This window comes from Microtus oregoni, unplaced genomic scaffold (assembly GCF_018167655.1).
Source record: "Microtus oregoni isolate MIOR12 unplaced genomic scaffold, Mior012 000035F_ref0000213, whole genome shotgun sequence".
Classification (NCBI taxonomy): Eukaryota; Metazoa; Chordata; class Mammalia; order Rodentia; family Cricetidae; genus Microtus; species Microtus oregoni.
In genome coordinates, this window is record NW_024543094.1 from 484,484 (window position 1) to 505,891 (window position 21,408).

The following is a 21,408-nucleotide window of genomic DNA, read 5'->3' on the forward strand; positions in this document are numbered from 1 at the left end:
AGATAAGCACCCTGCACTAAAAAAAATTAGCAGGCAAAGATTGGTAACTAGCTCTTACAGGCCTTATCACCCAAAATCCAAACCTGCTTTCATTTACTGCCCAGACCAAACATGGGTCCTGTTCCAGAAGAGTCAGAAGGGATTCTGAGCAGGGTGGCTATAGGCCAGATGCCCTAGGTAGATTTCTTCAGACACCAGAAACAGACAGACAGACAGACAGACAGACACGCACGCACACACACACACACACACACACACACACACACACACACACACAAAGTGAGAGAGACAGACAGGCCAGATGCCCTAGGTAGATTTCTTCAGACACCAGAAACAGACAGACAGACAGACAGACACGCACGCACGCACACACACACACACACACAAAGTGAGAGAGAGAGACAGACAGACAAAGAGACATAGAAGGACAGAGAAAGAGATGCAGAAAAATATAGAGAGAATGAATTATGAGAAGCCATAGAACTTCCCTGACCTTTCAAAAACAAGCTAAAAATACAAAAAAAAAAAGAGTAGAAATTATTGAATGCTACCACAATAGCTTCTCAGAATCTTTCATCTCAGACCTAACTAAAAGATGGTGGTAGTGGTATGTGTAAATGTGTGTGTGTGTGTGTGTGTGTGTGTGAGAGAGAGAGAGAGAGAGAGAGAGAGAGAGAGAGAGAAAGGGAGAGAGGGAGGGAGAAAGGGAGAGAGGGAGGGAGAGAAGTAGAAAGAGGAGAGAAGAGACAGGACTGGGAAGAAGACACTCCTAATTGCCAGGGTGGAGGAGCTGGTATGGAGCTGGTATGGAGCTGGGACAGAGCCGGTATTTACAAATACAGTATATCGATCTTTTTTACTGACAGCTTCTATTCTTACAAATCTGAGGTTCAGAAGGAGGAAGTGACTTGGCCAAGATGTCAGCCATTAAGTGACATTAGTATCTAGATCTCTACATTTTCATCTTTCTAGTCTCAAACTTACACCCCATTCACTACAAAAGGAACAGTCCCAGTTGCTCCTGATAGGAGTGTTGATACTAACTGAGGCTAAAAAAGAGGAGAGAAACCTATCCATGCAGTCTGGACTGAGGCATGGGTGGTAGAGCTGACCCTGGCATAATGACCCTCCATAAATACTGGAGACTTTGAAAAAAACTTAACTGAAAGCTTGAAATGGATTTGTCACTGAGAATAAGATGTAAGAACCATTCACCCAAAGATGCCATAACTCACTTTTTTCTTTTCCATGGGTATGGTCCTTACATCAGTTCATTAACAAACTTCCTATTACAGAGATTGGACAGTTGTTTGAGGAAACACACCGTCTCCACTTCTGTTCACATGTGCTCAGAGCTCTGAGCTTGCCATTCCTTCCACTGGAAGGCTTTTCCTTCAGTTCCACATGGTTATCGGCCAGGAGTCTGCTCATAGCATCTTATCAGTGAGAACTTGAAGCAATATACAGAACCAGAACCCAGACTCCCTTTCCAGTGGGCGCACTATGCTTTCCCCTTGTCGTATTTCCACTCAGAGCTCCATGCAGCAGAACATCACTTACAACGTGGCCACCTGCTGCCTTGCTGGTGGAATGTAAGCTCCATCATGGACATAAATCACTGTGGGTGGTGCTTGCTGGCTTCCTAACTCCCAAGTTACCAAGTCACAGTAGGCATTCTGTGACTATTTCATGCATGAAGTCATGTCACATGTCTGTTTTCTAGCTGTCCTTAAAGAAATGAACCCAAACAAATACAGAAAGGCCCATTCAGTCCCTGGACTGGTGTTCTTAGAGTGTTTAAATTCAGCAGGATGACTCTAGGGAGATACTTGAATGAGTAGTTTAGAAACTGAAGATTTTTTTTCTGGAAGATTCTGGTGGATCTTTACCTTCTTGCATTGTGCTGCAGCCTTGACCTACAACCCCCTGACGGCAGCAGAAGGCAAGCACAGGTTTGCTAATTAAGGTTGTGCATAGCACCTGGCTAACAGAGCCTCCACCTTCTGCTTTGTAGGCAGAGGCCTGTGATGGACAAGCTTTATAAAATAGCAGCAATAATAACCTTTATTTAATTTTGGTATTTCTATACTTTTTGTACGTTGCCTTTGGGCAGTGTGCAGCTTTAATAAATAAACACACGGCTTCTAATGAGGGAATGAAATTACAGAATCACTACCAACCCCAGAACAACAGCCGAGATGACTATTGCACATAAATGGAAAACGTGTAATATAGGTCACTGTATTAAGAGGCAGGGACCCAGTGTCATGCAAAGCGAAGGGTGGATAAACAAGGCATGGGGGAAGGGGATGCTGACAACAACTCCTGAGAAAAAGGCACTGCAAAAAAAAAAAAAACAAAACCTTTTCTTTCTTAAACACACAATGAGGTTTTTTTAAATTTATTTATTTATTAAAGATTTCTGTCCCTTCCCCGCCACCGCCTCCCATTTCCCTCCCCCTCCCCCAAATAAGTCCCCCCCCCTCAGCCCGAAAAGCAATCAGGGTTCCCTGTCCTGTGGGAAGTCCAAGGAACCCCCACCTCCATCCAGGTCTAGTAAGTTGAGCATCCAAACTGCCTAGGCTCCCACAAAGCCAGTGCGTGCAGTAGGATCAAAAACCTATTGCCATTGTTCTTGAGTTCTCAGTAGTCCTCACTCATATTTGGTTTCTAGCCATAAACCAAGGACATTGAGCCTATAATTAGTGATCCTAGAGAAGCTAAATAAGGAGAACCCAAAGAAAAACATATAGGCATCCTCCTGAATATTAACCTTCAGCAAGCGATGAAAGGAGACAGAGACAGAGACCCACATTGGAGCACAGGACTGAAATCTCAAGGTCAAAATCAGGAGCAGAAGGAGAGAGAGCACGAGCAAGGAACTCAGGACCGCGAGGGGTGCACCCACATACTGAGACAATGGGGATGTTCTACTGGGAACTCACCAAGACCAGCTGGCCTGGCTCTGGAAAAGCCTGGGATAAAACCGGACTCTCTGAACATAGCGCACAATGAGGTTTTTAAACTGTGTTTTACCCGGCTATTCTGTTACCACAACTAAACCATCACCATTTTCCTTTGCAAGGTTATTCATCTCCATTCCAGCTCTTCATATCTGGGATCATCTCTGTTTAGTTATTAACCTTTCCCTAATCTAGAATGTATTTTGCAAATACCTGACAGTAGACCATTTGAAAGTCAGAATATGCCAGGGCATGAATGGGTTAGAACTCAGAGCAAGAGTAGTACTTTCTCTGGGCCTCCATCATTGGACTTGCCCCTTCGTGGTATAATTTTCCCACCCTATCCAGTCTCCCTATCATTTCTTCTTCGGGTCCTAGGCATCTCCTGGATAACCATTGGCTTACTCTATCTGGGGAATTCCAGCATGGATTTATGCACACAATAAGGCTGTACAAACATTGCTGAAAACATGGGAGATTGAATAACGTGGAGGTCAATGGAACTGAGGTTTGCCTCTTTCTTAGCTTGGCTTGGGCATTTCTAAGAGCCTAGCATCCATCAAGCCACCACTCCAACATCAAAGTGGGCAGCTCTCCCAGTCACAAAGGTTGCCATATAAGAGAACGTGCATATACAAATCACCTCAAATGGTCCCAATCCTCTTACATGCTAGTCTTACTCTTTCCGGATGAGAAGAGACTCACTCCTGCAAAAGAACGTCCATGAAAGCTCTTAATGAGCACCTCCTACAAGCCAGAGAAAGGCACAGTGGAATTCTCAGGGAATCAGCCCTGAGAAACATCAGGATCTGATGTGTCTCCAGTGGCCTGATACTCTTTAGCCAATATCCCTGTTCTCTCTAAACATCTACTCTTCCTCTCCCCTATCCAGCCATCAGATTCCAATTACTCACAACATCTTCTACAATGTCAACTTCAATGGCCAGTTATCCACATCCTGCCTGCTTTCTGGACCCGAACTGTCTCTTTAACCTCCATGCCTACTGATTACAGTCTCCCAGTACCTACTTTTACAGAGAATAACATTAGCCCTGTTCATTTGATTGAGCCACTTAACAAACATAACCAGCAAGGCTTCACGAAGAAAGTAAAATCATTTCAGAGCCTAGGCTAAGGCACAAGGTCATAACAAAAATAATTTTATATTCTCATAAATATATGTATGAGCCGTCAGAACCCCTGTCCCGGTCTCTCGCTTAGCTCTCCTCTCCAGACAACATGAGCTTCACCACCCGCTCCACCACGTTTTCCACCAACTACAGGTCCCTGGGATCTGTGCGGACGCCCAGCCAGCGGGTCCGGCCTGCCAGCAGTGTGGCCAGCGTCTATGCAGGTGCTGGGGGCTCCGGTTCCCGGATCTCCGTGGCCTGCTCCTCAAGCATCTGGGGTGGCTCCGTGGGGTCTGCAGGTCTGGTTGGGATGAGTGGCATCCAGACCGAGAAGGAGACCATGCAAGACCTGAACGACCGCCTGGCCAGCTACCTAGACAGGGTGAAGAGCCTGGAGACCGAGAACAGGAGACTGGAGAGCAAAATCCGGAAACATCTGGAGAAGAAGGGGTCCCAGAGCATCAAGGACTGGGGCCACTATTTCAAGACCATCGAGGACCTGAGAGCTCAGATCGTTGCGAATTCTGTGGACAATGCCCGCATTGTCCTGCAGATCGACAATGCTCTTCTTGCTGCTGATGACTTCAGAGTCAAGTATGAGACAGAACTGACCAGGCGCCAGTCTGTGGAGAGTGACATCCGTGGACTCCGAGAGGTAGTGGATGACACCAACATCACGAGGCTGCAGCTGGAGACAGAAATCGAAGCCCTCGAGGAGGAACTGCTGTTCATGAAGAAGAACCATGAGGAGGAAGGTAAAGGACTGGAAACCCAGATTGCCAGTTCTGGATTGACCGTGGAAGTGGATGCCCCCAAATCTCAGTACCTCAGCAAGATCATGGCTGATATCCGGGCCCAGTATGAGGAGGTGGCTCAGAAGAACCGTGAGGAACTAAACATGTACTGGTCCCAGCAGATTGAGGAGAGCACCACAGTGGTCACTACCCAGTCTGCAGAAATCAGAGATGCTGAGACCACACTCACAGACCTGAGGCGCACCTTCCAGGCCTTGGAGACTGACCTAGATGCCATGAAAAATCAGAAAATCAGCTTGGAGAACAGCCTTAGGGACGTGGAGGCCCGATACAACATGCAGATGGAGCAGCTCAACGGGGTCCTTCTGCACCTGGAGTCAGAGCTGGCACAAACCCGGGCAGAGGGGCAGCACCAGACCCAGGAATACGAAGCCCTGCTGAACATCAAGGTCAAGCTTGAGTCTGAGATTGCCACCTACCGCCGCTTGCTGGAGGATGGCGAAGACTTCAGTCTCAGCGATGCCCTGGACTCCAGTAACTCCATGCAAACCGTCCAGAGGACAACCACCCGCAAGGTCGTGGATGGCAAAGTGGTGTCCAAGACCAATGACACCAGGGTTCTGAGGCACTAAGGCTGAGAAAGAGGCTACTACCCCTGGGGACCAAGGAACCAATAAAAGTTTGTGCCTTCCTTGGCAAATAAATAAATGTATAAATATATGTATATATGTATGTATATAAATATATATGCACGTGTGTATGTGTGTCTTCTTGTAATTCTACCTAAGGCACTTATTATTTTACACATTATACAGATTAATCTATAAAAAGCTAAATATGATACATTTATAAAATGTCTGAAGAATTTTGAGAGTGTGACTATATATAATTATTAATTATATAGTATATAATTGAGTATATAAACAAAAATATTAGTTATAAAAATGAACCTTACATTATAAAGAAATAATTAAAACTTTTAGAAGTGAATTTAGATTGCTTTAAAATTGAAATATAAATGGTATTTTCCATTTATAAAATTAACTGGGTCTCATACATTGGAAATCAAAAAAATCATAATGATTAAAGTAATAAAAGACCCAAGCACAAAAAAAAGCCAAATTGTAAAAAGACCCTTTCAGAGAGTGGATAGGAATATTCCAGGGAAAGAAGATTGAGTGAAGAATCTAACACATTTAGTGGTCAATAAATACTTTAGGAATTAATAATAAATGACTGTGGTCTTAATATTTAGAGAAATAGATCTGAATGTAAACTATGCTGCAGAATATAAAAGTTTTTTATACTCTACTTACTTAAAAATTAAATCAACTAAGTACCTGGTTCAGATCAACTAGCACCAAAGAAGCTCACTGTTAGGCAGTAAATTCCTTCAGAAGTGATAGTCCCAGGTAAGGAAAAGGAATCAGCACCTGTGTCTAAAGTTAAGGACATTCTAGGAGATTCAAGAGAGCGCCAGTAATGGAGGCTCTGTCTTTCTTTCCACTGACTGTAGCATCCATCACCACCCACACAGGTTTCATCTGAGAGCTGCAGCAGGAGGCAACTTTATCTTTCTCCACATGCCTTAAATACGTTGTTTCAAACACATACAAAATTAAAATCATCTAGGAGAAAAGAAAGGCATTATCTGAAAGGGACACCGAAGAGGCTTCTGTGGGTTGGGGAGTGAGGATATGGCTCAGATCAAAGCCTATTGTGCAATCATGAGGACCTGGCTTCAGATCCCCAGGATCCATATAAAAAGACTTTTGTAGTGTTACACACTTATTATGACCTCAGTTTTGCAGGTGGTGGAAGGTGAAAGCCTAGGGCGTTACAGCCAGTCTAGCTAAATTAGAACCAGTAAGTTCTGCGTATCTTACCTCTGGCCTCTAAGTGTACACACACGCATGGGAAAATAAAACAAAATACCCAACGAAACAACAAATCAGAGGGCTTTCTGGGTTACTGATGATGATCTATTATTTGATCCAGGTAGTTGCATCCATGTGTCTCTTTGTTACAATATACTGGACATGTACTTAAGCTTTGTGCACAAGGACATGGTTATGTCACGCTTCAATAAAATGTTTACTTTTAAAACTGCATAGGAATATAGAAGACGGTCTTAGTGTACATGTAATAATGGTTGATTGCTTCAAGCAGGCAAGCACAAGGGTGACTTCTGTTCATTATTGCTACTAGGTTCCTTGACTTCCCCTTTGGTGTTTCTTCATCCACTGTGAGATGATTGGCATTTTGTTCTTTTCAGAACACTACCATATTGCTTTCCTACCTGTCATCAGTCTCACCTTGTTGTGTGCATAAATCTACATACATTTGATAAAGGGTATGGCATTGCACACAGTCAAGCCTCAGTAAGTGAGGTCATACTGTGTATAATGGCATTTCAGTAAAAATTAGATGTATGTACCATGGTGACCCCACAAGATTGTGTTGCCTGGGGATATCATAGATATCTTGTTGTAACCATATTAATTTGTGCAAATACACTCTATGATGTTTGCACAGTGACTAAATTACCTAAGGATATATTTCCCAGAAGGAAACTATTATTAGATAGCATATAAATATACTCATCACAAAAAGAATGGAATCTGATGGAACAAAAGAATAGCATGCTCAAAGGGTAATGAGCAAAAAAAGGTCTTAGCATCAAAACTCCCAAGAGAAGGTGGCATGGGGATAAGGGTAGGAAATAAAAATGAAGTTTACTAATCACTAGAGGGAAGCAGAGGATTCTGAAAGACAAAATTAGAATGTATTCCACATTGATATCTGTAATGTATTTATATCTATCTATCTATCTATCTATCATCTATCTATCTATCTATCTTCTATCTATATATCTATATATCATCTATCTATGTATCTATATATCTACAGTTCTATGTATCATCTATCTATCTATCTATCTATCTATCTATCTATCTATCTATCTACACTTCCTCTCTCTGGTAAGAAGAACAGTTCCTCCTACCCTTAAAATATCCATATCCTAATGTACAGACTTTGTGAATGTGTTATACAGCATAAAGATTGTATCCAGAATGAAGGCCTGTACCAGAGTCTGCTGACCTCAAAAGGGAGTATTTAGGAATATTGGATGAATCCAATGTGTCCAGAGACCTTAAGGGTCAAATAGGCAGCAGGAAATAAATTGAAAGAAAGAGGAATGATGATAAAATCCAAAGCGTGTCTTGGATTGGCTGGCTTTGCAGATGGGGACAGAGCCATGAACCAGTCCAGAAGCAAAGGTCCTCTCTAGATGCTGAAGAGGGGGTATTTCCTTAGAGTGTCCTAGAGAGAACACAACCTATGTGAAACCTTGATTTTAGTTTAACAAAACCCACATTGGAGCATTAATCTCCAAAACTACAGAATAACACATTTGTGTTGCTTGTATGGCTACGGTCACTTAGCATGTCTGCAGCTCAGAGCTTGCTGGCTCACATAGAATGAACCACAACAGCCCTCTCAGGTAAAAACTATTCACATCTACTCATTTCCCTTAGCACAGCTAAACTTACTGTTTGCTTACACTTTCACACTTTGGTATTTTGGGCAAAAGCCCTGATAATGTAGAAACATGGGGAGAGAAGACTGTGTGACCCCCTGTTTTGGAGAGTAGTCATTGACATGTCCTAATACTTTGGAGGAAATACTTTGGAGGAAATAAGTTCTGCAAAGAAAAATGATATTTAGCCATTGTTAAGAGCTGGTTACAATTCAAACAATGTAATATGCCTTAGATTAGAATTTTCAGTTCTTTAAGGAGAAAAATGTCTTCCCAAGACAGAGAAATTTTGAAATCCTATTCCTATTGATTTCACTTTCCTTGGAAATCATTTTGTATTATCTAGTAATAAAAACCATCGTTAGCCTCCCTGAAACTCCTTACATAGTGTCTCCATGTGACTACCTGGCCCTCCCTAACCAGCCCCATGAAGCTGTTCCACATCCCATTCCAGTGAGGGAAGATACCTCCTCACAAATAAAGCCAAAATTTAGAAGGTCAGGGAGGGCATAGCTTTGGGATAACTCTCTTCCCTGCCACCGGAAGCTTTAAAAAAGGCAGTGTTTCTGCACGAGCTAAAGCATCACAGCAGGCTGAGAAAGACCTGCGCTCTCACAGACTGTGTGCACACAGGGAAGTGCATACAGTCCACAGTAAAACTCTTTTTACTTCTCCCTCAGAGATATATTGTCATGTGTATCAAAGCTTTCAGAAAATTGGAACGTTTGTGCAAAGGCAACAAAACCCCTTAAAGTAAAATACCAGTGTTTATCACTACTAACACTTACCATTGTGAAATGAAATAATGAGGTCACCACTATGTCCCTTCCACTCCACAGTGAGGCCAGAGTTGACAAAAGGGAAGACTGTAAGGTAAATGGAGGATGGTGAGGACATCACAGACTTCTTACCTCCCAGGCCCTTGGGTAGTAGAATAAGCTCAGAGATGTTACCACCACACACTGTAACACAGGAGAAACAGAAGCTAACTGCTTCAGTTTTTTTTTCCTTTTTAAATTTATTTATTTATTAAGGATTTCTGCCTCGTCCCCACAACCGCTTCCCATTTCCCTCCCCCTCCCCCGATCAAGTCCCCCCCCTCATCTGCTCGAAGAGCTTCAGTTTTTCATTTGTGCATCCTGCCTCACCCCACACGCTCAGAAGTAACAACACTACTGTAGGAGGAGGGGCCACTCAGCCCCTCCCCCCAAATCAAACAAATACTAAATTAATTAAATTACTGACTGCTTGGCCCATTAGCTCTAGCTTTTTATCAGCTAACTATTACATCTTAATTTAACCCATTTCTAGTAATCTGTGTATTACCACAAGGTCATGACCTACCAAGAAAGTTTCAGTGAGTCTTTCTCTGGTGGGGGCTACATGGCTTCTCTTCTACACTGCCTCTTTTCTCCCAGCATTCATTTTAGTCCCTCTCCCCACACACACCTACGTTCTGTCTATCAACAGGCCAAGGCAGTTTCTTTATTTAAAAAATGGTATTCATGGCTTACAGAGGGGAATCCCACATCACACTACTATGCAGTTTGGGGTATTTTGCTTTTTGAACATAAATGTGAATCATAAACCAGAATCTTAACATTTCCTTTGTCTCAGAGCCTTGGAGTTTATCCAATATTTTGCATGCTTTGGTATTATACTTCCTGTCACTCAACCCTGCCAGTACATGGCTAGCAACAGCCCCAAGTTTTTCATTTTACGAATATTATGCATAGACTTTATATACAAATAAATCAGTCCATCTTGGTTCTGTTTATTTAATTTTACAGAAGTCTTTTAAAAACAATCTCCAAAATGGTAGTAGAACTGTTGTTATTTTTTTCTCATAAATTACATTTTCAGCATGTTTTTGATCAACAATTGCAAACTGTTTGAGGTTGTGTTATAAGTCTTTACTCTCATTGCTAAATAATAAACAACAAGTGAATGAATAAATAAGTAACTCAAGGAACAGTGGAATTTTAGATGCTGAAAAGTGGGTCAGGTAAATGGAAAAATCACACAGGGACAGCGATGATTTACCTGGTGTGTTAAGTAGGACAAGGAAAGAAAGCAGGGGCTGGTGGCACTGAAGGGGTATTCTGGCTGTGGGCCATTTGCTATTCTAAGGAATGGACAAACATATTATGCTTCTCCCACTATAACATACTGGGGGACTTATACTTAATTTTTTTCTTATTATGTTATTTGAAGGACAAACTCATTCTTCAAGGAAATTGCTTCAGGGCCTAAGGGCTCATGTAACTTGTTTAATCGTGATTGTTATTTGATAGCTAACCTGGTAATCACACTATCAAAAGTTGGATGATTATCCAGGAGCCACACTAAGCAAAGGCCTTTGAAGGCTAGATTGACAAAAACCTAACACTGTTCTGTAATAACTTGGTCTTGAATTTCAGCAGGGGTGGATTTTTGTTTTCTAGTCTCAGTATTAACAGAGGAAAACAACAACAGCAAACCCTAGCAGCTGTTAAACTAGCAGATGTTTGAAGTAATTCTGGATAAGGTTCTCAGCCTGTGTAGAGAAGTCTGTCTGTCCTTAAGAAGAACCCATCCTTCTCAAACAGGCATGAATCACAACTGCTGCCTGAGAGAAAGAAACAAAATGGCTTCTTGGACACCATTGTTGCGGGAGGAAGGGGACAAAGTAGTGGACATGTAGGAATAAGAGGTCAAAGGGCAAAACAGGAGCGCAGAGGCCAAACAGGAAGCAGGCTGCTAAGTTCATTAAATAGTGGCTCGTCCAGTCTGAGCACTTGGACTTACTTCCTCCTTAAAGCCTTCCCCAAAATAGCTTTCGTCTTCTGAAAGCACATGATAGGAATGTGTCTGGAAAAGCGGGTGCCTGACCTGTGATGCTAAATTTCCTAGGCCTTGAGAGCAGCCTGAGGAGATGGAGAAGTCCATGCAACATGCTACACTTGCCCTGGATTCTACAAATAGAGACTTTCTCTCACCCTATCTCTCCCTCCCACTTCCCCTCAAACGCTGCTCATGGAGTTCCTGCCTGTGTTTTCCATTTGAATATCCCTCTCGCTATTGGTTGTCTTTATTCCCCTTTACAACTTCTTCTGCTCCTTTAAAAAACATGAGTACAGCTCATTTGAGCCCAGTCTCCCACTCAGCTCCAGGCTTTCTTGTAAGAAAAACAGTGCCCAGATGCCCAGGGCTGCCAAGCATGGGAGCAGATCCTCTAGCAGAAACACTGGACACACGTCCCATTCACCATAGTCACCATACACTATCACACAAATTGCATTCTACATACACACACATACATCACCACATAGCACATCACACAAATAGCACACTCAGCATGTACGCATGTACTACGTACAAATATCTTACACACATACCACATACTACATACACATGTATCAGACACACAAGAAGCATATATATATATATATATATATATATATATATATATATATCATCAGCATATACCACGTACGTTATGGTACACATGCTACATGCTACATGTATGCACACCACACATCACAGACATGATATATCTTATACACATCACACACACACACACACACACACACACACACACACACACACACCACACCACACCATAGCAGACTCAGGATTTAACCTTGAGCCTTACCGCACTACACCACACTGTCATTTTGCAATAAGAAGTGGCAAGAAGGAGTTCCCAATCCCTAAGACCCCTTTCATTTCTGTATCTGCGCGATTTGTCTCTTTTTTGCTATTTATATAAATAAGGGTTTTTTATCATGTTTATGTAGATTGAGTTAAACAGAAAATTTACCAGGACTTACTTATGTTTTTAAGAAAGGTTATGAATGAAATGAGCCTACAAGTCTAAAGTACACTCAGTATTTTTTCTTGTCAAGATTCTTGTGGAACTCCTGGCTATGAGGATGAGGTGCATTCTTTGAGTTGCCTGCTATAGGAAGCAATGTTGGGGGTGGAGGAAAGCTGGAAATAGGTCTGGAATAAGGAGGGGCTATAGAGGCTCCCAGTCTAAGCAGATCCTCAGAGATCAAAACCTTTTGCCCACAACTAGGCTGTAGTCCAACATGAGCTTCATGTGTTGGAGAACTAAGCTGGTAGAGTGACTCATGACCCTCTTGGTGGCAGGGAACAGGCTTATCTGAGACTTCAGGGATAGTACAGGAAGAGTCCCAACAGCCAACAACCACGTTTCAGGAGAGGGTGGATTTCCTGGACAGGGACGAGCAAAGCAGAACTGCTGGTGCCCATGTCCCATGTCTATGGTCACACCCATGATGCTCCCAATGAGCTTATGTCCCAATGGAGGCTGTATTCATTCGTTTCCTCTTTTCGCCTATGCCCTCCACACAGTAATAGTTCACTGGTAGAATCTGCCACTGACTGCTGGTCAGCTCTCATTCTGAGCAGACCAATTACCCAAGCTGCTATGTGCTTATGAGGGACAGACTTGAGCTTCGTTTTTATAAACCAAGTTTTGTAGGTTTTTTTCTCAGTTTTAATACTTAAGAAAGCACGGTAATACTCTAGCTAATATGACACTAGGAATACTTTAAAGTGATCTACCTAGAAATATCCAGAATTCTCATAAAACAGTAAGCTACTTCAGACTCTACTCTCATGATAAATGCACTTTATTTATAGTACAGTTGCAGTTCTTTTATTTTTTTCAAGACGACATGAATCATGGCATTAGATTTTTTTTAATGTAAAATGCACTGGAAACTATAACATATACTTAACAAAATTACCCAGTGCGTTTCCTGTGAATGGTACCCAACTCCCTTTCTCTTCTGTCTGACAAGAGTGCTGTTGCCCAGAGAATCATCACTTTCCTTGTATTTGACTGAAGACAGACAGGGATGCTGGGTTTCCTAAGGTACGGTCTTCAGTTCATCCAATGTGATATCACCTTAAAGATGATTGTGGCAATTTGTTTTCCTAGTGCTGTGAAACCACATGCTTTCCCCAGAAATTCAGGCCACATTTGTAGAGATGTCTTTTGTGTGCCTTTTATTTTTGTAAAGAGGTGGCCCATTTTAAAATTTAAAACTACAGAAAACACGAAAAAGAAAACTAGAATTATATCTGATTTGTCAAAAAATGAAGGAAAATGATTCCTTCTCCCTCTTCTCAGTATTATTGAAATAAGAATATATGGTTTGAAATCACTCACGATCTTAAAACTCAGGCTAACTATTGACAATGTTCAGTGCTATACCTAATCACACACCATGCCTTCTTTTAATGCTCCATCCACACACTGTACAGTAATTAAGCATCTTATTGTCCATGTATTGCTGAAACTGTCCCTTTAATTTTGAGCTTAAGTGGACTTTTAAAGATCTGAAAATTATGTATTTGCTTATTAAAGGTCCACATCATTGTATAACTTGGCTATCGCTTGAATACAAATTATTCTATAAAAAACAGAACAGATGAGAGGAAGATTCTGATAAAATTTACATTTTCTCTGACTTGTATAACCTCTGGCAGATGATTCCCAACTTACTATAGTTAGACTTCAGATTTTTCACATTTTCTGTGGGGTAAAAGCAATAAACATTCAGCAGAAAATTCACTGTAAATATTGAATTAGGATGTTTACCAGAACTAAAAATTAACAACATAACCCTCTCTGGGTGCTGGGTTGAGCACCAACCAACAACTCATACCCAGTTACATGATCTCAAACAACAATAACAAAAGATGGATCCCCTACAGTGAGTTGTGTCACTAAGCTAGATGAATGCTGTGTGGATAATAAAAATGCACATTCAATTGATGGTATTTTTCTCTTTGGATCTGCTCATCAAGGTTGATGTCCATTATAAAAGGGAAAGGACTTGTATATGTACAAACGTTTGCGTACATATATACAAATATGCATTATCATTTCCATCTACTTTGCATTTTCTTATTGTGCTTATTGCATGTGACAGAATACTGGAAATCATTTATCTATCCCCCCAAATCTTATCACCACCCCCCCATCCCAAAGTAGAGGTACTCCATGAGGACAAGGACTTGAATACCCTCTTTTTATCCATTCTAGAATCTAGAATTGCGCCTGATACATAACAACAACTCTCCAGCAGAGTGCTGGGTGAGGAGAATTTTGGCCATCCTTTAAGTTAGCATTATCAGTTAAATTAACATAGCCTAAAGCCATATCAAAAAAGAAAAATCTCAATTGCCTAATTGTCTATCACATTGTAAGTATAGTTTTAAGGGATTTTTTATTGTCTTAATTAGTTAAGGATGGCCCAGCCCACTATGACCAACACCATCCCTAGGCAGGTGACTCTGGAAATTATAAGAAAGCCAGCTAAACATCAGCCTTAAACAAGGCAGCAAGCAGTGTTCCTCCGTGGTTTCTGCTTCAAGATTCGTCTCTGAGTTCTTGCCCCAACATTCCTCAACAATGGACTATGACCTAAAAGTGTAAAGCAAAGAAACTTTAAATTGGTTTTAGTCAGTGTTTTATGTATTATACAGTAACAGAGAATAGAGCAGCCACATACATGCATACCTATGTGAAGACAGTCATCTCTTTTTTTTTAAATTTATTTATTTATTAAAGATTTCTGTCTCTTCCCAGCGAAGACAGTCATCTCTTGTTCGCCATAAGGGAATGGGGTCCTGAATCCCCTTGAAAATATTAAAATCCGCAGATGCTCAATCCCTTAAATAAACTATCACAGCATTTCCCATGACATGCCCTATATTTCTGTATTCCTAGTATCATATATAGATTCATTATAATCCCCAATAAAATACAAATGTATGGTTGGTTATTATGCTGCATTGTTTAGGGAGCTGTCGTAAGGAAAATATTTGTCCATTTTCAGCACAGGAATAAATGTTTTGAAACATCTTTAAAGTAAATTTGAATCTGCACATGTGGAACTTTTGGACACAAAGGGTCAGCGGTGTGTGTGTGTGTTTATGAATATACTGCTAACTAGCATGTATATACCCTTAAATATCACAAAGAATTGTTCCAAGGAATGAACCGAAGAAGGCATCTTAAATTGATTGGAAAAACTCTAAATGTCTCTGCAACAAAAAAGTATTTGCTCTATTGTCAGAGAAGGATTATTAGAGGAGGCTGTTAGGCCAAAGGCTGAACTTTGGAGGAAAAGGTAAAGTTTGGCCAGGCAGAGAAAGCAGACCTGGTGAAATAAACAGAAAAGGTCAAATGCATACCTCAGGCAGTTCTTGATTGCTGTTTGCAGAGAGAAAGAGAGAGAGAGAGAGAGAGAGAGAGAGAGAGAGAGAGAGAGGAAAGACATCTTTTCCCACTCCAACTACAAGCTTACTGTAAATTAAGGTATCTCTCATTCTAATTATCATTGAAATCCCGGAAGTTCAAGCCCGTGGTGCTCCCAGGCCTAAGGCCAGTGTGTTTAATCTAATGACCACATTAGTGATTCCCTGAGCTGGCTCTGTCGTGGGTTTAGAGCAAAGACATATGTGCGAAACTTAAGGTAGCATAATTGCCCTTCTATCCCTACTTCTTTTAGAGGATAAACAGGAATTTTACGTCTTATACCCTCAGCTTCTCCTCATCTATCCCACACATGATTATTACTGTGTTTGGCATATTGAAAGTAAAACACACATATTCCCAAGGTTTACATGTACGTTTCTATATGGGGCAGGTGCTTTCCAGTCAGTCACCCCACTGTCGCAAGAGTGATTAACATTCAAGCAGGGAGTGATTCCAATAGCTGTTATTTCATCAGCAGTGTTTTTTAAATTCCACTTGGTACTTTTGCGGATGGGCTGTGTGTAAGCCAACCTTCAAGGCTGGCGAGCACACCTTCTATCCAGCTTGGACTCCATCAAACTAAGCTTCTGTAAACAGACATCAATTACAACTCTTTTGAAGGGGTTTAAAATGTAATCCAGCAGCACTGCTTAACTAAATGAATCCCAGGAAGTGATCTCCGGTGAATTAATAGTGCGGTGTGCAGATGAGTTGCTATGACTCTGAGTTAATGACTGGAGAAGATCAAATTAATTACAAGTGTCTCCAAGGAGTTTTCTGGAGGAATTCTCCCTTATCAGTGGAAGTCCATTTAACCCTTCATGTTCAAAAGCCCATACATTTTCTAATTGCTGAGATATCAAATAATAACAGGAAGAAAAAGGTTTCTCTCTTCTCCTTGGAAGTGTAGGTTTCAGATGTATCAAAGCATCCCTCCCCACCGGGAGGGAGAATTCTTGTGAAGACCGATTCAGCAGGCCCTTTTCAGAGGCTGGAACCCAGCTGAGTGTGTGTTTGACCCACCATCTGAATTCCCTTGGCAAGGAGCCACAGGAGATTTTAATGACGGTTTTATAGTTAAAATGTAGCCAAGAAAGAACTTTAATTGGGTATGGAGGATAGCCATATGAACAGGGTCAGATATGAGTGTGTACTGATCAGGATACAGGGTTCAAAGGGATGATCAACATGACTGCATCCCTATGAGGGTGCAATAAAGGTTGAACATCCCTAACTGAAGACTCCGAGATCCAAAATGCTTCAAAATCTGATTACTAACATAACTCCTAACTTGGAAAATTCCATAGCTGACTTCATGCAATGGATCACAATCACAATATAAGCTCACTGAAAACACAGCATAAAAATTGACCTTCTGGTTAAATGTATAGGATGGATGTGAAAGTAATGAATTTTATTTTTATACTAGGGTCCCATTCCCTCCCTAATATTTCATTATAACACAGAGACATGAACAGTGAAACCATTTTGCATTGCACATATAGGATAGGAGATTACAAGATGAGAATTTTCACAAAAGCTGCTGAAGAAACCAACTGGTCCAGCCAGTCACAGCTGGGCCACACTCAGGCCACACTTTCTGCTCCATCCGTCAGGTTCTGCAAGAATTACCCTTATCTCAGCCCTGGCTTTGGCTCTCTGTACTTCCCAGTAGTAATTTTTTTTTTGAAGTGAAGACTCTATAATTTATGATAATCTTCCTTTAACTTTATTATCATTATGCTGAAAAAAATTAATGGTTACTAATGGCAGTAAGCTTGCTGAATAGCGTAATAAAAGTAAGAAGGCCAAAATGCAAAAATCTAAAGAAAATCAAATTGGAAATAAGAAGTAAATGACAATATGTGGATAAGACAGCCTTGCACACACAGACATACACAAGGTCATATTGTGACAAAAATAGAGTTTTCCTCCTGGACCCTCAACTCTTCAAATACAGCAGCGTCATTTTCTAAAGTCTTCCTACCTCTGAGCACCTGCTCCTCACCATTTGTAGAACGATCTATGATAGCTATGCTTTTGATTTTGAATGTGTGAGTTTAGTAAGAATATAGCAAGCCAAAGTGAATGAATAAATAGCAAGAGTTAGATAAGTAGTCAGACAGACAGACAGACTGGGAAGCCCCTCGAGGGAGCTAGTGGGAGCTCTTGGTTGAGAAAGTCTCAGAAGAGGATTTCAAGTGAGAACAAATAGCAGAGATAGATAATGTCACTGAATTGGGTACTCATAACATCCAGCAGAAATGGACTGGGGAAGTTGAGGCAGCCAGCTAGAGACCCCGGTTGAGTTTCACCTCCAGACAAAAGCTTCCCATGACTGAACTTCCAGCTTCTTTTATGTCAGGGAGTAAACAACGTTTTCACTGCTGGTCTGTGTTGGTGTTCTCTTCCCTTCCTGTCACAGAGTTAGAGGACGGTCCATCGCCAGGGACGCTGCATTAGAGGACGCTTTGAGACAAACATGTTTGAGTCTGAAGTGTGGGGTGTATCAGCCTGCTTCAGAGCCAGCTTCCTAGTTAGCTCATACAGCACATGAAAATTTATGAATATAATGTACGCTACAGACCCCTGTGTTCAGGGCATGAGTTAATGCATGTGTGCGTTTGATACATATGCACGAAGCAAGCCACATATCGGACCTGGTAAGGCAGCAAGTGCCCCAGACCTGTTGCTTGTCATTGCACATCCTGCAAAGGTCCGTTTTGTGCCCAGTCCCCATCACCTTCTGAATTTGCAAAGCATTAACAAGCACTCCATTTTCAAAAAAATTATGTCTAACTGATAAGCAATAGTGTGTTTTTATTTAAACTTCTGCTTTAACTGAGAGCATGCTGTTAATCAGAATTAGAAGTATGATAGCACTATAATTCCCATGTCTCTTTTTTTTAACATATTATTCTCAATGCAAAGTTTTTCCTATTCCTAGCCCCTTGTCTCTCTGTGAGTTTGAAATAATTAGAATGAGTCATGCACAGCTTGCTTGTAGGTAGAATCTGTATGCACAGAGCATGTGATCCACAAAGTGTATCCTGTCGCAAAGCTGAACTTCTTAGCATGAATTCCAGAATGAACTAGCTCTTGGAGACTTCCTCAGTTTCTGGCCCTGCAATAACATGCTGTGTGTTTTTTTTTTTCTTTTTATGTGTCTTCTGCATAGGGAGATGTAGCAGCAGAGTGTGAAAGTCATGGCGTCACATGCTAGAGTGGCTGATTTTGTTGCCGCTGCAAAGTCCATCAAAGATAATGGAAGGTAGATAAAATAAAATCACATTGCCCATTCCGCACTCACCTGAGCGGCATGGCGATGCACAGACACTAATTGGAGCCGGTTCAGATCTGCCCAGTGTTATCGTTCTGAGTACTCAGCCTTGGGAAGCGATTGGACAAAACATGACAGGGCGATGGCTGACACCAGGGAAAGGACAGGAGTCTGGGAAGTACCCAGGCGAAAGGAGCTTGATGACTTTCTGCTAGTTTTTTTTTTTTTTTCAAGCAGAGAAAGAGAACAGTTGTTAAGTTGCTCAAGCAGAAGGGTGCAGAGGGCACTCCAAATGGCAGTGTTTAAAAGGCTCCTTTGTCACTTTGTGTTCCCTTGGAATAATACGTGGGGGGCAGGAAAGCTAACGCGGGGCACACTGGGCACAGTGAAGCACTGCCCTGACCCAGTGTGACTCTCAGATGTTCTGCCAGACCTTGCGTTCCGGAAAACTCTTTTGATGATGATCTCAGCTGTAAACCTTAAATCTACTTTACATAGAAATCCAAATAACATTTTATACAGAGTCACACACTGCGTTGTCCAGGAATGCAACTGTGCCTGGCGTCAGAGGAGGGCTGGTCTTTGTTTAGTTCATGGTTCCGGATGTCAGCTCCTGTGTTGCTGTGGTGTTTGAACTGTCATCTCCATGCACCCAGGTCCTTCTCCTTCTCACTCATTTCTGCTAGAACTGCCACTAAGACTTCCACTATAGTCACATCTAGCTTTTCACAGATGGGAAAGGGTTCTTTTATTTTTTTTAAAAAAATCATCTTTTTCTCATTTCTCTTCTCTGAATGCATTGATTACTTTGAATTTTTAGGAAATACAGAGGGAGGTAGGATAGACTCTTGGAATTCGGGCTGAAAGGGGAGTCTTATTAAACGTTACAAAGAAATTGTCCTTGGTGTGATGTGGTTGAGAATTTCGCAAGGAAACAGAACAAAAGCCCAAGCTGTCAGTAGGTAAGATTCATATTGAGCCAGGCCCAGTACCAGCCACCTGTAGCAAAAGAGCTATCCCATTTCAATGGCCCATCTTGGCATCCATAAGTCACATGGGTATGTCCAAGGGACTCCGCTTGTCCTGGAAGTGGTCCTCCTTTCTTCACAGATTCTCCTTTCTTCTCAGACTCTTCTAGCTCAGGCCCTCTAAGGGGCCGCATCTTAGACTTAAGACTTGGATGCTAAACACACTCTCTTCCTATAGCCCAGCTGCCCTAGTGCCTGAAGCAAGACTCCTTACACTTTAATTGTCTGGCACAAAGCAGGAACTTGCAATGAGCTACTGTGTATCCTTTGTAAGAGATAAATGCAGCAGCAGACTGGGAGAATCCTCATCCTGGCCACACTGTCTTCATTTTTGTTGCTACTACCAAGTCTGTTAGAGACAAAATAGGCAAGGTAAAGTTAGGTGACCCTAACCCTGTCTGGCGGTGTGTCGGGGGGCGGGGGGGGGGGGGGGGGGGGGGGGGGGGGGGGGGGGGGGGGGGGGTCAGGTGACCCTATTCTCAATTCACCAAAACTGGAATCTCAGTGCTAAGATGAAACAGATATAAACACTCAGTATCTTTCAAGGGGAAGCAGGGAGGATGTTTTATCAGCACAGGAACTAAAACACCAAGCACTAAGAGAAGAGTTCATGAAGTGTGGGAGAGAATGCTCGGCAGCCCACCTGCAACCTTGTTTGTTTCTCTTGTCTTTCTTCCTATGTAAATAGCTTGCCTCACATTCCAGGGGTGGCACCATGACAAGTCCCCTCTCCAAGGCTTGACGTCCTCGCATGTGACACGTGATTAGCCACCTCTACCTGTAAAACTCCTGCCAGGTTGATGAGAGAGTAAAAGAACGATGCACCAAGGACCTTTTTTGGTGCTGGTGAGGGGAAAAAGGTATTGAGTGGGGGCTTTCCACAGGCTAGGAAAGCACCCTACCCTTGATCTAACCTCAACTTCCCATTTTCCTTTTAACACAGGATCTCACTAAATTACTCAGTATGGTATGGACTTGAGATCGTCTCAGCTCAGCCTCCCAAGTGTTTTGAATCTCAGCCCTGAGTCACCAGACCAGGCTTTGCTTGTTTGCTTGTTTCCTTGTTTGCTGAATTGTGACAGGACCTTGTTGTACTGCCTAGGCTGGCCTCGTCCTTCAAAGGTACTGGGATTGCACACCTGGGCCACCACCCAAGGCCCGCAAAGCACTGCTGTAAGCTCCCTGCATATATAAATTTCCTGTCCTTAAAGCAGTTCTGCATTATAGGTGAGCAAACAGAGGCATGTACAGTTTAGAGAACCTGTCAAAACCCTGTGGGCAGACTACAGGAGAGTGAAGCTTTTTAATCTATTATCATTCTGTGGAAATCCATTTAGGAAATGGTAGCTATTATTGTCAGTGCTGTTCCTTCTCTTTCTTTCTCCTACTGAGTGAAGGGAAAAGGAAAGGACACAGCCTCTGTAATGGAAAA

The 21,408-nt window shown here is 42.0% G+C and overlaps 2 protein-coding genes across 3 annotated transcripts in view; both read left to right on the plus strand.

Moving 5' to 3' along the window:
• Pou6f2 (POU class 6 homeobox 2) overlaps positions 1-21,408 on the plus strand; it is a 374,686-nt gene that overhangs the window by 177,198 nt on the left and 176,080 nt on the right. The window lies entirely within an intron of this gene.
• Positions 4,203-5,498, plus strand: LOC121432671 (keratin, type I cytoskeletal 18-like). Its single transcript, XM_041630793.1, has one exon. The coding sequence runs from the start codon at positions 4,203-4,205 to the stop codon at positions 5,478-5,480; it is 1,278 nt and encodes a 425-aa protein (XP_041486727.1). The 3' UTR covers positions 5,481-5,498.